The sequence below is a fragment of the Copadichromis virginalis genome, linkage group LG7 (assembly GCF_057382275.1).
Source record: "Copadichromis virginalis isolate Kocher_CV1m ecotype Utaka linkage group LG7, C_Virginalis_male_GT1.1, whole genome shotgun sequence".
NCBI classification, from domain to species: Eukaryota; Metazoa; Chordata; class Actinopteri; order Cichliformes; family Cichlidae; genus Copadichromis; species Copadichromis virginalis.
The window spans coordinates 30,619,257-30,633,824 of NC_140624.1; the positions used below are offsets into that span (position 1 = coordinate 30,619,257).

The window sequence follows — 14,568 nt, forward strand, 5'->3', positions numbered from 1 at the left end:
TTTATACTGACATTAGATCACACACAGGTGCACTCTATTTAGTCATTAGCACTCATCAGGCAATGTCTATGGAGAACTGACTGCACTCAGACCAAAGGGGGCTGAATAATTACACACACCCCACTTTTCAGTTATTTATTTGTTTGGAATGTTTGGAAAAATGTTTGGAATCATGTATGATTTTCGTTCCACTTCTCACGTGTACACCACTTTGTGTTGGTCTTTCACGTGGAATTCCAATAAAATTGATTCATGGTTGTGGCTGTAATGTGACAAAATGTGGGAAAGTTCAAATACTTTTTCAAGCCACTGTAAATGCATAAACATGCAAGATCGCCTGCCTGAAGTGCGGGAGTGAGCAAATTTATTAGACCACCCGTCGTAAATGCATGAAAATACAAATATTTTAGAAACATGCCAAAAGCTTTTTAACACAATAATTGTTGTTTTTTTATTAGGCAATTGACAAACTGAATTAATGTTTCTTTACCCAAAATTAAGCCGGCACACTGAGAAATCAGAAATCAATCAAGTAAGCAAGTAAATAACTCTAAATTGGCATCTTAATAAAGATAATAATAATAACTGAGTTCAGTTTTATTTTATTATATTTATATATCACCAAATCACAACAGCAATTGCCTCAAGGCACAATAATATGCTTGACTATTTTTCCGACTATTTTGTAAAAATGTAAATAAAAAAAATTGTGGATAAAACATCAATAATATTTTTGCAGTAAAAATATTATTTTATTTAAATAGCCTGCATATACTGCTCAGTTAACCATTACAGAAAACCCAAAAAGGATTCCTTTAATTATCAACACTGTCAATATTTGGGATAAAACTTTCATTGAGGAGCGGACAAATACATTTGCTAAGAACTGTTTACCAATCGAAACAAGACACCCTTCAGCCCAATTAGCTTAAAATCTAAAGTGATACATGTTGTTTTTTACTATGTCAAAAAACAATTAAGCTAGTTTTCGTGATTTCATGATTTTAGAACACTTAACCCCTTTGAAGCAAATATGTGATTTCTTTGTCATATTGGCCATGAGAGATGTCCAAGCGCTATTGTCCATAAACGGGGGGAATGGTGTGTATGATTGTGGAAATCAGTGTATTCGGAAAATGGGGACAGAGCGTCGTCTTTGATCGCTTCCTACCCAACCAGTGAAAGCTTCAATGCAGAATGATTCCTGCTCCTAGCCGTTCATTGGCTCGCCATCCTTTTCCATACCCCAAAAGGTTCACCTGACCTGCATTAAATAAACAAGGCCAATAAGAAATCACAAGAATAATACAAAAATGTCAGCCAGTTAAGCTAAAATACATTAAGTTATTCCTGTTTACACAACTTATAAATAGATAAACAAACAGTATATTTAACCAATAAGGATTTAACTAAAACATTTCAACTGCTATCCGGTTGTTCAGTGATGACGCGACGAATCCTACTTCCGGGTCTAAAGTAGTCTGCGTTTAATATGGCTTTTGTGTTGTTAACATGTTTAATGTTATGTATTTTCTTCTATTTGATCTTAAAAAGCTCCTAAAACAGTCAGTGATCACTGTTAACCTCCCTCGGCTTTTATTACCGCTAATCATTTATTTAAGCTCAGTTTTTAAAACCTTAGGATGTAACTACAGCCCAGCCCATGCAGCAGTATATGAATGACTAACTTCGTATTGTGGATGGATTATCTCAGTTGTTCTCCTGGCTGAAGTTTGGTCCTTTTACAGCATCCTGCCATGCGATTACATTTGTTCCTGACCACCGAGAACACTCACGTTAACTTTTATCGAGTGGGGAAAAAAGTTAGCTTGTTTATATTATGCTAACATAGCTGTGTCGCTAGCGGTCACGTAGCACATCATTATATACCAGCTAGCCAAACTTCAGTAACCCTACAAACGTCACTGCTGTTTAGTTTTCTGTCTTCATTTATGCTGGAAGTGATAGCAGAGCTGTACGTTTTAATTTGTTTCCAAAACCCCGCAGTGAGGACATGCTATATTGTATTTAGATAGAAGCTAGCGAGCTAACTCCCTGCTAACTTCTAACTCCATTAAATGTCATAAATTCCGTTTTCATGGATGCCTGAATGTTAAACTCAATTGTTACACCTGGTAGAGCAGATCGCTGATCATTTTATTAAAGATGAAAGACTTTAGACAGTTTTTCAACTCTCAGTAATGCCATAGTGATCGTTTGATATATGGACCTGCAGCGGAGTTTAGACCCAGACACGGCTAGTGACGTCAGACTGAACAACCGGATACACATAATATATAGCTTCACAACATTTGTTATTCAACAACTATCGGTCAAATCAAAAATCAAAATCAAATTGTTTGGACCGGCAGCAGCCAATTAACCTATTGGCTGAGCAAAGTTATGTGGTTGGAGTCATGCATTTGTGATGCGTTCATTAGCAGGAAATAAGTGCAGGAAATTACTAAATTCTAGTAAAACAGATTTTACTCTGGGTTGCACTTGTACTTGTGACATGTGCAGTGACAATAAAGTTGAATTCTATTCTATTCTATTCTATATTCTTCAAGAACAGCTTGTTGCCCTATTGGGGCCCCTTGTTAACTCTCTCTCTGATTCTATAAATAACCTGGGCATCTATTTGGATAGCTCCTTTAAGCCCAAAAAAGTGTCATCTGTAGTTAAATCTAGCTTATTTCAACTATGCCAGATTTCTAAAGCTAAGCGTTATATACAATACAGGAGACTTTGAAAAACTGATCCATGCTTTTGTGACCTCCAGGTGTGACTATTGCAATTCTCTTTACTGTAGTCTCCAATCTGTCTCTCTTCAAAGGCTACAACTGTCAGAATCCTGCGGCTCACCTTCTTGCCAGAGCTGGAAAAATTGATTCTATCACTCCAGCTCTTGTTGATTAAATTGGTTACCTATCAAATATTGCGGTCAGTTTAAAATTTGGCTACTCCCTTTCAAAATTCAGAATAATATTGCACCCAGTCAGTTATCTCACTGATCTTCTCAATATGTACACTCCTCGCTGAGCGTTAAGATCATCAGGTCAATCACTCCTGGCCCAACCTAAGTTTAAGTATGTGACATTATTGAGGCTTCTTATCAGATGTGTTTTATGCTGAAACCAGCAAAAATTAAATGATTCATCATTCTGATAAAATGTTTCGTGCATGTTCATCGAGCCAAACATATATTTACTATATTACTTCATCATTGGATCTGGACATGAACCTGCAACATGAAGTGGATACTGATACCAAACTTTGCAGAAACCTTGGTTTTTAGTTTAAATGACCAAATAACATCCAATCAAAAATAACAACCTTCTTTCAAGGCTAGAAGTAACATCCCCCAAACTCTCCCCAGACATGCCACCCGCCACACCTCATCTGGTGCAGATAATTAGCAATTATGCCTCAACAACACCCAGACGCTCAGACTCAGTACAAGGCAAGTAGGGGTTACAGAGGGTGTAACACCTCATCACTGTATTATATCATTTACATTGTTGACCCTGTTTTTACCTCTGAGCATGACATTAAGCTCTCATTAGCACAATCCCATTTTAGATCAGCGTTTAGCATATACACTTTAGGATTACAGAATTTAAGATGAGATTTTCCTAAAAATGATATAGGTAGACAGCTCATTCTAATTGTTATATGTTCCATACAGTGTGTATGATTTTCTGACTTGCCCCCAAAATTACAACTATTCTCTAAGTATTAACTTTATTTCCAGCCTTAATCATGCATCATCATTCATGTTTTTAAACATTCTTTTTTCATTCTAATAGAAAAACTGTTCCACTTGTTCCCTCACATAATTTCAAACCTTTAATAACCAGGAATTTAAAAAGTATTTATAAAGAACTTGTTAAAAAAAACCTCAAAATGAACACGAAGAGGTTGGAGACCAGATGATTAAAGTGGGGTCTGCAAACACAAAGAATCCAAGAAAACCATCAAATTACAGGAACCATGACATAAACTATAACAATAATGTAAATAACTTAATAAAAGTATGTTACTTTAATAAAATGTGAATTCTGTTGGTTATTTTTGTCTTTTTGTCTCTTTGAAAGATGACAGAGTTATACAAGAAACAAAATCAGAGTGAGACATTGAAATAAAGTTCACCAATTGTTGAATCAACCATGGACATCAAAACTATGCTGTATTCACCTGACTGGACACTGAACCATCACAAGCATCGGCTGCTGTAAAAGCACATTAACAAAGATCACAGCAGCTGACATTAAGGGTTTGTTGTGGGCTGCATCAGGCTGAGTCCCTGCACAGCGAGGCACAGAACCTCCAGCAGAACCTCTGGGGGCAGCTCGGGCCGGTCCCAGCCGTCACTCAACTCTTTCAGCTTCTGATCGTTCAAACAGATGAACTCGGCCGCCCAGCGGAGCTCCCCTCCCTCCTGCAGGGGGACGGGCAGGGACTCTGGCAGTTTGGCCCGACCGTCCTTCAGACCATCCACCTGGAGAAGCAGAGAGGGAGCTGTTCTCAGATCAGATTCAAACATGAGGAAGACTCCGCCCACAGGCTGCTGATAGTGGGCGGAGCTGCTGTTGATGTGCTTTTACACGTGTGGGATTTTCTGTTTAGTTTTAGTTTTATTCTTCATCATAAAAACATGATAGACGATGTTTTAAGGCAACGGTCCACAACCCCCGGGCCTCGGACCGGTACCGGTCTGTGAGTCATTTGGTACCGGGCCGCGAGAGTTGAGGCTCAGGTGTGAAATGTATAGTTTCAGGGTTTTTATCGGTTTTCAGCGTTATTTTGTTATCGTTTTTATCGTTTACTCGGTTTTCCTGGGTCTTTTCACGTGTGTTATGAATAAAAAAAAATTTCGGTACCGGTACTAGTTTTATTTTATCGTATTTATCCGCGACACCTTAAAGGGCGGTCCATGAAAATATTGTCGGGCATAAACCGGTCCGTGGCGCAAAAAAGGTTGGGGACCGCTGCTTTAAGGTGTCAGATTACACATGTTCAGTGTGCTGAGTCTGTAGGATAAGGTGTGATGAGACTGGCAGCTGTTGAGAGGAGCATGTAGATGAATGCAGATGAATGAGTGAATGGACCCACCAGCTGATTGAGCACTCTCAGAGTGTCTGGACTGCAGCAGGTCAGAAGTGGGGGCACTTCATCTGGCAGAGCTGCACAAACATGAAGAAGAAAGACAAAGTTTGATGACGATGTGACGAACTGAAACACTTTTCTTCAGATGTGTCAATAAAACTGTGAGCTGAGCTCTCACACACTCCCAAATAACACCTGAGCAGCTTTATCTCAGCTCCACCACCTCCTGCTCACATACCACACCTGATGTGGAGGATCTACATGTTACTGGATGGGATAAATGTCTCAGAGCAGGTCATCTGACTGGGTTCAGTGACCAGGTACCTAAAGCTGCTCACCCTCTCCACTTCAAGTCTCCTAACTTGAAGTTTATCCGGGGCTTCAAGCTAGGGGACTTGAAGTGGAGAGGGTGAGCAGCTTTAGGTACCTGGGCGTCTACATCAGTGAGGACCTCACCTGGACACTGAACACCACACAGCTGGTCAATGGCTGTATTTCCTAAGGAGGCTGAGGAAATTTGGTATGTCAGCCAAGATCCTCAGCAGGTTCTACAGCTGCGTTATGGAGAGCACACTGACCAGCTGCATCTCTGCATGGTACGGCAGCACTACTGCTATGGACCACAAACACCTGCTGACAGTGATAACAACTGCCGAGAATATCATTAGGACTCCACTGCCCTCTCTGCAGAGTATCTACCATCGCAGAGTCTAAAGGAGAGCTGCCTCCATCCTCAAAGACCCCACACACACCCAACACGGTCTGTTCACACTTTTGCCCTCGAGACGAAGGTTTAGAAGTGTGAAATCCACAACATCCCAATTCAACAACTCCTTCTTCCCCACTGCTATCAGATTCTTGAGCAGCTGACCTATTTCAACAGTAATACTATTTTTTGCACATCAGGTCATCTTGCATATTAAGCTCATAGCTCTTTTGCACACACATTTATTTCACTCTTAAATTTTGTCTTCATTTATTTATTTATACTATTTGTATTTTATCTGTTCTATTTCTATTTGTATATACTAACTGGGCATCTGTGTGTGGACAGCAAAGAAAGAATTTCATTGCACAGAGAAATGCTTTTCTTTGTATAGATGACAATAAACACTTTGAATCTTTGAATCTGACTTACTGTGCAGAGCGCTGACCAACATATGAACAGCATTCTGCTCACTTGTGGAGATGTTTGAGACATTGAGAAGGTCCATGAAGGAAGAGACAGCCTCAGACTCACACTCAAACACTCCATTACTGCAATGATCCAGCTGAGAGGAGCAGAGGATTGTGATTATTATTAATATTATTGTTAATAGTCTTGTTCTGGAGCATACATTTGTAGAAAGCAAGAGCTGGGGGTGGGCTACAGAGCAGCTTCCAGATGGGAGGAAAGTGACACACAGCTTGGCAGCGTGGTGTACCTGAACTAAAGCTGTGCTTGATTTAAGATCACAAATACAATCAGCAGGTCTGTTCTTTGTTCAGATAAACAAATAAAAAATAAGACAGGCCTGCTGTCCATCTGCCTGTAAGAGAGAGAAGTTTCCACCATTGCATTAACTGATAAAGACGTCAGTGAGAGATGAAACCTGATGAGGAGCTTTTTGTAAATATTCTCCTTACTGTTTTATCCAGCAGAGAGAGATTGTCTCCATCCTCTACGAGCTTGCTGAGTGTTTTTAGCAGATCACAACGGGTCGACTCAGGAAGATCTGCCAGCGGCTGCAGTAGAGCTTCCTTCATCTCTAGTTCTGCAGCAAACAAAGAAACAGCAGCAATGAGCTGACCACACTGTCAGTACATGAAAACAGAGTTTGTGCTGGAACCAGCAGTTTGTTAAACAGCAGGTCTTAAATCTCTAAAGATAACAAGCGGATTATTTCAGAACTGTGAAGAGCTCAGCAGATTTAAACACACACTTACCTTCTTTTACTTTTTTCACAGTTGGATTGCTTACGTCATCACAAAGGAGCCAATCTGGAAACAGATCTCAAAGTGATTATCACCAGAAACTCTGAAAGTCTTTACTCTTACAAAACTGAACCACAGACAAACACACATTTTACAATAAAAGTCTGGACAGACCGACTCTGTTTATTCTTAGTTTTTTTTTCCTACTGATATTCAACTGATAACTACACTTTATTGCCAAAAGTCACTCGTCTGACATGACACGCATGTGACATCCCATTGTTAATCCACTGGGTTTATTATGATGTCGACTCACCCTTTACAGATAAAAAAGCTCTCAACTCTTCTCAGCCTTTCAACAGGTTTAAAAGTGTTTATGGGAATTTTTGCCCATTCTTCCAGAAGCACATTTGTGAAGTCAGACAGGGGTTTTCAATAAGAACGTCTGACACACAGACTCTGCTCTAATTCTTCCAAAATGTTTTCTATCGTGTTGACATCAGAACTCTGTGCAGGCCAGTCAAGTTCTTCCATACCGGACTAACTGATCCATGTCTTTATGGACCTACTGTGCGCATTTATGTTGGAACGGGAGGGGGCTGTCCCCAAATTGTTTCTACAAAGTTGGTAGTAGGAAGTTTTCCAAGATGTCTTGTTATGTTGACGCACTAACACTTCCTTTCCCTGGAACTAAGGTGCCAGGCCCTGCTGCTGAAAAACAGCCGAATACCATAATACTCGCTCCATCAAACTTTATACTAAGCACAATGCATCCAGAGAAGTTCTTGACAGTATTTTTAATTTCTTCTTCTTCAATAACACCATTCAAGCAATTTTTCCACACTAGCTACCTCCTGCTGGAACGTCAAAAAAGACCTCTAGGTACCGTTCAAAAAGACACTGAAAGACAGTCAGTTGGTTTTCAACATTAAAATGTTTGCTGGTTATTTCCTGCAAATTGTATCTGCAGAAAGTAAAACTCTGAAGGTAGAGACTCTGTGTAGAGAGCACTCTCTCCTGGGATAATGAAATGTGAGCACCTTTGTGTCTGTCTGTGAAGTTTTTTGGCTATTCATAATTATTTTTGGTGTGGAACCTAAAAAAAAAAAACAACCCCAAAAAAACAAAGCTCATAGTCCAATGAGGATGACACTAAGCATAGGTCTAATCGTGGTTGGTTGAAATGTTGAAATGTTCACCTGAACAGGAAAAGGAGGGATTTATGACAAAGAGAGAAACAGCATAAGGACTTTTTTACTGATGTAAGCATTTCAATCTGGAAAGTGTCTGATTTTAACTCTGATGCTGAATAAATAAACTCTGAATAAACTCAGCAGTCTAAAGTGAAAGCTCGATGCTCCGTCGTCTTTGGTTTACAGTTTGATACAGTGTTTTTCTCTTAGTAACATTGAGTAACTGTGAGTGCGACTGTGAATACAAATATGACATCAAAAAAATGTTTTCAAATTTGCAAAAGAAGAGAAGTTCAGACACCCAGTGACCTACCGAGTAAACTACGAGTCCATGGCTCACATGAGATCTCTAAATGAGAGAAAAAGAGAAAGACTACTCAGTGACACCGACACACCGACACACACACACACACACACACACACACACACACACACACACACACACACACACACACACACACACACATTAAACACAGTGTTGTGCTCTTACTCAGTTTCTCATTCTCTATCTTTATCTCCACCAGGCTATAAGCAAAGATGGATTTTGCTGGCACAGTGAAGCTTGTCTCCGCCTTACTGCTCCCCTGAAGAAATACAATATTATTATTATTATTTAGACCAATAATACATCTTTACAATCACAACGAGAGGGAGACAAGGTCAGAGAATCTTTACTATGACTTTGAGAGTTCTGGAGCTGCTGACAGCAACAGATCCACAGCAGGCAACCCCACACGAACCACAGATATACTCAGAGAACTGGAGTTATAGTAAGTAACAACTATTTTGACTATTTGCAAATGATTTCTCCTTCTGCTCAGTGTTTATTGGCGGTTGACAAACAACGTATTGGTGCATTACCCCACCAAGTTTATCGAGTGTGCACCAAAATGTCACTTAAAGATTAGATCCGATCATACAAATGCGTTTATCAAAGACAACTAAACATTGCCTGATAACTGTTACTTCTAGAAATACTTCTCAATAAATCAATTAACTCTAGTTTCAGTTTAATTCTGTTTAGGTTTTGAATCAGTGGTCTCATTTCAAAATCGTTGCTATATGTTCAGTGTTCCCACATGGTCACTTTAACAGTAGAAAGTTGTATTTATCGCTCTTTGTCACTCATGCCTATGTCACTCTTTTACTACTACCTGCACTGTTCTCACATGCCACCAAACCTGCAGGTTAAAGCTTGTTTAATGTCCAGTCACAGTGAGCTGTGTCTTCTTACAATCAGCTCCACCAGATATTATCTGGACAAGTTCAGACCTGCAGTGCCACCCAGGATAAATAACACCTCCAGCCACGGTTTAAGTTCAGTACCAGGCTTTAAGCCTTGTTTAGTCTGCATTTCTTCACTGAGCCTGAAGGAACATTGGGGTGACAGGATAAGTGTCCAACTCTCTTTACACATGAGACATGGATAAAGGCTTCAAACACTATGTCTGTAAATAAACCAAAAACATTGGCATATTATGTACTGATTATAACAGTCAGAGAAGTCTGCTGTTCATGGTTGTTGAATTTCAAATAAACTACCTTAGTGCCCCACCTAGCAGGTTTGTCTCCTTACAGTGGCCCTGAAATGACTCCTACAAGGTCTTGGTTTGCCCTAAAACAGTCTATGGGTTCCTGTATGTGAAGATCAGAAACAGATACTCTTGTCCCTGCAGACCGCTGAATTCACTCACTCACCTTTGCAAAGACACTCAGCATCTTTACATAAGAAGTGAAAATGGAGCCATCAGTCGTAGACTTTCTAATAATTTTGACAGGACTGGAGTTGTAAACTATTTGAGAGACAAACATCAGTTTATCCTTCTCTTTCAGTCCCAGCAGGTTCAAGGTATCCTTGTGTATTTTCCTGGATTTAAAAGGATCCAACACAGAGGAAAAATTGGCTTTTATTTTGAAAATACACAAATAAATAAATAATCAAAAAGACAGACGTACCTGCCCTTGAATCTGCTCACCACAGTTTTAACATTGGCCTTCTTTGTCATCATGCTGACGGGCTGAACCAGTCCATCCACAGAACTAGTGCTGGCATTAATATAAGCTTCACCCACATTACTGCATTCTCCACCTATACCTCCACTCCCACTCTTCTCTGTAGTGATCCTAAAGTCTTCTACCAAGACTTCCTCGGTGTAATCTGGCAGGAGAATGGAGCATCATTTTTCATACTCGGTTTCATTTTTTTCTGTTTCATATGAGGTCAGCATGCTGTCATGCAGGTCAGCTCAGTGAGGGTGAACTGTTTAGGAGACACAGGTTCATGAGTGGCAGGGTTAGTGGGCTTAGAAACCTTTTATTCAAGGCTTTACAGCGCTGGGTCTTTTTTTACTGTGGATAATCAAGATCTGGAAATATGTGTTTTCACTTTACATTCTGAGGGGCTGTGGCTTCGGCTTCTTTTGGCCAATTTGCATGATTGACATCTCTTTTGAATTGTTTCAGCCAAATGAATCACAGCAATGTGGCATTGTTCATGTCAGTTCCACTAATTAGAAATTACAAGGTGAAAAATACACATGACCCTAAATTACAACACTTGCCCTGTAACAATCAAATGTCTGTAACTGGGCAGAGAATGGTGATTTTTAACGGAAACGTCTCTGAGGCATTGTGGAAGATGGAGTAAGGAAGGAAACATTCTGTAGAGCCAAATGGATGTTTACACATTGGAAATAACGAGCACGGTAAGCCCGATTTTCATGTTATTGATTGTCGATTATCAAAAATATTATGATCTTCTTTTGTGGCTGGTTTGGTGAATTTTTGTCACATTGTGATGAAACTTGCAAACCATCCTATCTTTGTGAATATGAACTACAAGTATACTTTGATAGGTAAAGTTAAGTGGTAAACAATCCTACTTAAATTTATGCTGGAATTATTGTGTGAATTAATGTGCATAAATTATGTATGATGGGATGGTATGCCGGAACACCGGGACTTTTATTACCAAGTCCATGTTACAGACGATTAAACGGGAACTTTGCCCTCTTGCTCCCAGTACCAGGGGCAATGGAGGGTAAATTTTAAACTGTCTCCTAAACAGCTCACCAGGTGAACCTGTTGACCTTCCTTCATAGAACCATGGTTACTCAGTAACGCCTTGTTTCTTGATAACGTACCTGGAGAGAAGTTTTCTTCCTCGGTGAGCTCGGGCAGGCTATAGTGTATCACTTTGTACTTCTGTACCGGCCAAAAAATTCCCTCAGTGACTTTGACCAGAGTCAGCAGATCCATTTTACAGTTTAAGTTATCATTAGAGATGAGGTCTGTTCCTCCCAGCGTCTGGACAAATGCTTTGGCTTCAGCAGCAAACATCTTCTGTGGAAACAAGAATAACATTTCTGTACGTCAGCACAGAAGATTTCCATTTTTTTTTTCTACATTTATGGCACAGGAAGATCTTGAGGAAAGTAGTTTCTAGTTATTTGGCAGGTTTAGATGCATCAGTCAAAGCAGATGACTCAGTTAAAATATAATCAACAAATAAGAATTAACAGGGAAACTGAGATTAAAACACTCAGCGGGTGTCTGTATGGTTGGTGCAGATTTTCATACCAGGTGCCCTCCCTGATGCATTGCTACGAATTATATGTCATAACAAATGCACAAGCAAAAAGATAATCCAAGCAAATAATTTCATTTCGCTGGCGCAAATACATTTCTCTACAGTTTCACGCTCTCTGCATTTGGAGAGAAATCCTGCTCGCACGACTACATTTACTTTTGACAGTTGGAGGCAGAACCTAAGGCAGGACGGGGTCACTTTGATGGACACCAGATTACTCAGCTCCCTGTGGGTTCAGGCTCCACTGTAATATTTCATCCAGATAATGTTTGGGTCCTCTGAACAGACAGACTGTGGAGTGGACTGGAGAGCAGGATGTGACAGGCTGTCATTTGGTAAGTAGCTCATTGGTCTGAACTAGTGTCTGATAAACAGCTGTTGCATCATGCTTTGGAAATCTAAAGGCTCCTATTACTACATTACACACAGTGATTGTAGCTGCTGTGTGACAGGTGTGCTAAGTTGTAATGCTTTGTGGTTATATCTGTAGTTACCTAAATCCTTTACTTATATAAAAGTAATAATACTATATTTATGTACATTCTGTAAAAGTACATTTTACTTAAGTAAGTACAAATATTATTCATGAAAATAATTCAATTATATATCATTGTTGAGTAGTTAAAGTGTACAACACAGCTGGAGCTAATTCACTGAAGCTAAACCACACAACAATTTATTAGCTGATTTATATTTTATATTAATCTCATTCTGATTAGACTTCATAATGGAATATGTGCATGAATAAATACAATAAAATAAATAAATGAAAGCATCTGTGCTACACACCAGTCTTGAGGATTTTGTGACTTTTTGAAAGTAAGTTTGCCAGGTTAATACCTCCTCAAAAGTCCTCCTCAAAGTCAAGTGAGAGTTTAATGCAGCGCTGCCTGAACACAACCGACACTCAAAAGTCTCTGAATCTTTCTGAGGTTATAACAAAAAGATGATGTCATAACAATCCGTAGTTTTGTCATTCAGAGCGAATTTGCTCACACAGAGCTGATCGCCTGCACGTCTTTACTTCTGAACCACTCAGCTTCTTCAAGATGCTCCTTTTACCCCGATCATCTCACAAGTTAAAGTCATCAGTATGCAGATTTTCCACCGCCTTGTTTTAGCCCACAGTGGTATCACTGTCAGAGGCAATGAGTCTGGGAATAAATGTATTTGTGTTTGTTTTTTTAATATGGTTTTACATGTATTGACTCCTGCAGTAAAAAATCAGTAATGATCTCACTGATGGCATTGCTGGAAGCTAAATGACATCTGCTTGCTTTTCCTTAGTGTTCCTGCATGTGCATGTTAATACAGGGGTGCACTTACAAACTGCTCTAAACAGGATCTTCATCACTTCTCATCTGAGCAGAAATAAGATATTTTTCACATTTGATGCTCTCTTTGTGGGATTATCCAGTAACATGTTATAAAGGTTATGGCATTTACTTTGTTAGTAATACGAATGAATATGATGACAAGAATTGAGATACTGAGATTTTATAAATAATAAAATCTGCTCCAACTTCATCACCTGCAGAATCAATGTTATGCAGAGCTGATGCATGTAAAACCAAATATGATGTTCAATACACTCAAATATGCTTTACCTACTGTTTGATTACTATTTAAATGCGTGCATACATACAGATGGATCTGATATAATTTTGAACTGTTCATCAGGCTGTAAGCATGTAAAACTTTTTCATGCCTGTGTCCTGACAGCAAAGTTAACGTGAAACATGAATCTTAAAGAGTTTCTTACCTCCGGCAGATTTTCACACCCAACGGCTAAACCAGTTCAGACAATGAATCACTGCACAGTCACACGTGTCAGGGTCAGGTCAATGCAGAGTGCAACAGCTGGAGGTCCCACAAAGCAGCAGGAAGCTTCTTCTAAAAAGAAAATTTAGTTTAAACTCTGCGTTTAACAGATTTAAAACCAGAGAGGAAAACAACACAAAGCCTGTGTTTGAGTCTCTCAGCTGAAAATATGCTGCAGTGTCTGTGAAGAGCAGCAGGGCGTGTGCTGAAGACGGTAAACACGCTGCAACAGAAAAACCTGTTGGCTCATTTTACAGCGAGAAAAACTTCACAGAAACCTGTAGGAACCTGTGAGACTGCTTTTTTTAAACTCTCTCTTTATAAACAATAGATTCTTCAGTAAAACTGTCACTGACTGCTGATTACTCTGGTAATCTCTGTCCAAACATTGAAGGACATGACTGTGCATGCAGCAGCTTGTAAGTTCTGCTGAACTGTGACACAGCAACACAATGTTTTTGTTTTGTTTCTTCAGAAAAGTGAAACAAAGAATGCATTTAAGTTGGGCAAATCTACATGCTGTGCTCTCACTTCCTTATATACTGAAGTTTTACTTCAAAATCACTTGAGGAAAATCCTGAGGTGTACGGTGAAAATGAGACTCCCACTCATCAATTTTAACAGCAGCGTTTTAACTTTCGTTAACATCTGAACCTGTTGTGTCGACCTTACAGCAGCGCTGAGTCTCCTGTTACATGTTACATGTCTTCAACCCTGATTATAAGAAATATTAGCATAGTATATTTTTTTCAGATGTGTAGATTAAATCCTGTTTCAAATTGATTTCAACTTTCTTCAGAATTGCAGATGCAGCATTTTTCCTCATGATGGCGCCGGTAAGTCTCCTCTCACATCTCTGGAAACTCCAACAAGCCACAAGAAGTAAATGTTTTAAAATGTGAGTAATAATGAGAAACCCTAAAGCAGAACTGAAACTCCGTC

At 39.4% G+C, this 14,568-nt stretch overlaps 1 protein-coding gene across 3 annotated transcripts; it reads right to left on the reverse strand.

Annotated features, from left to right (window-relative positions):
• Positions 1 to 312: 312 nt before the first annotated feature.
• On the reverse strand, positions 313 to 13,822 carry LOC146705326 (uncharacterized). Of its 3 annotated transcripts, none has more exons than XR_014921336.1 (12): positions 13,568 to 13,822; positions 11,360 to 11,558; positions 10,173 to 10,374; positions 9,915 to 10,083; positions 8,707 to 8,800; positions 8,530 to 8,565; positions 7,036 to 7,089; positions 6,736 to 6,863; positions 6,248 to 6,380; positions 5,116 to 5,186; positions 4,198 to 4,501; positions 313 to 1,264 (listed from the first exon to the last, which is right to left on the reverse strand). XR_014921336.1 is itself a non-coding variant. In XM_085462974.1 (11 exons), the coding sequence occupies exons 2-11, from the start codon at positions 11,553 to 11,555 to the stop codon at positions 4,271 to 4,273; spliced, it is 1,314 nt and encodes a 437-aa protein (XP_085319100.1). In that variant the 5' UTR covers positions 11,556 to 11,558; positions 13,568 to 13,822; the 3' UTR covers positions 313 to 4,270. The 3 variants fall into 3 exon arrangements, 1 of the variants encoding a protein (XP_085319100.1); XR_014921335.1 differs by having other exon boundaries at positions 313 to 3,948; XM_085462974.1 differs by having other exon boundaries at positions 313 to 4,501.
• Positions 13,823 to 14,568: the final 746 nt, after the last annotated feature.

Bases quoted from the DNA above. Each gene is read 5' to 3' on its own strand.
- LOC146705326 (XM_085462974.1), bottom strand. From the start codon at position 11,555: ATGTTTGCTGCTGAAGCCAAAGCATTTGTCCAGACGCTGGGAGGAACA. The intron at 8,801-9,914 runs GTGAGTGAGTGA...GTATTTCTTCAG, and splicing joins TGCTGAGTGTCTTTGCAAAG to GGGAGCAGTAAGGCGGAGAC. The intron at 5,187-6,247 runs GTAAGTCAGATT...ATGTTTGTGCAG, and splicing joins GTTGGTCAGCGCTCTGCACA to CTCTGCCAGATGAAGTGCCC.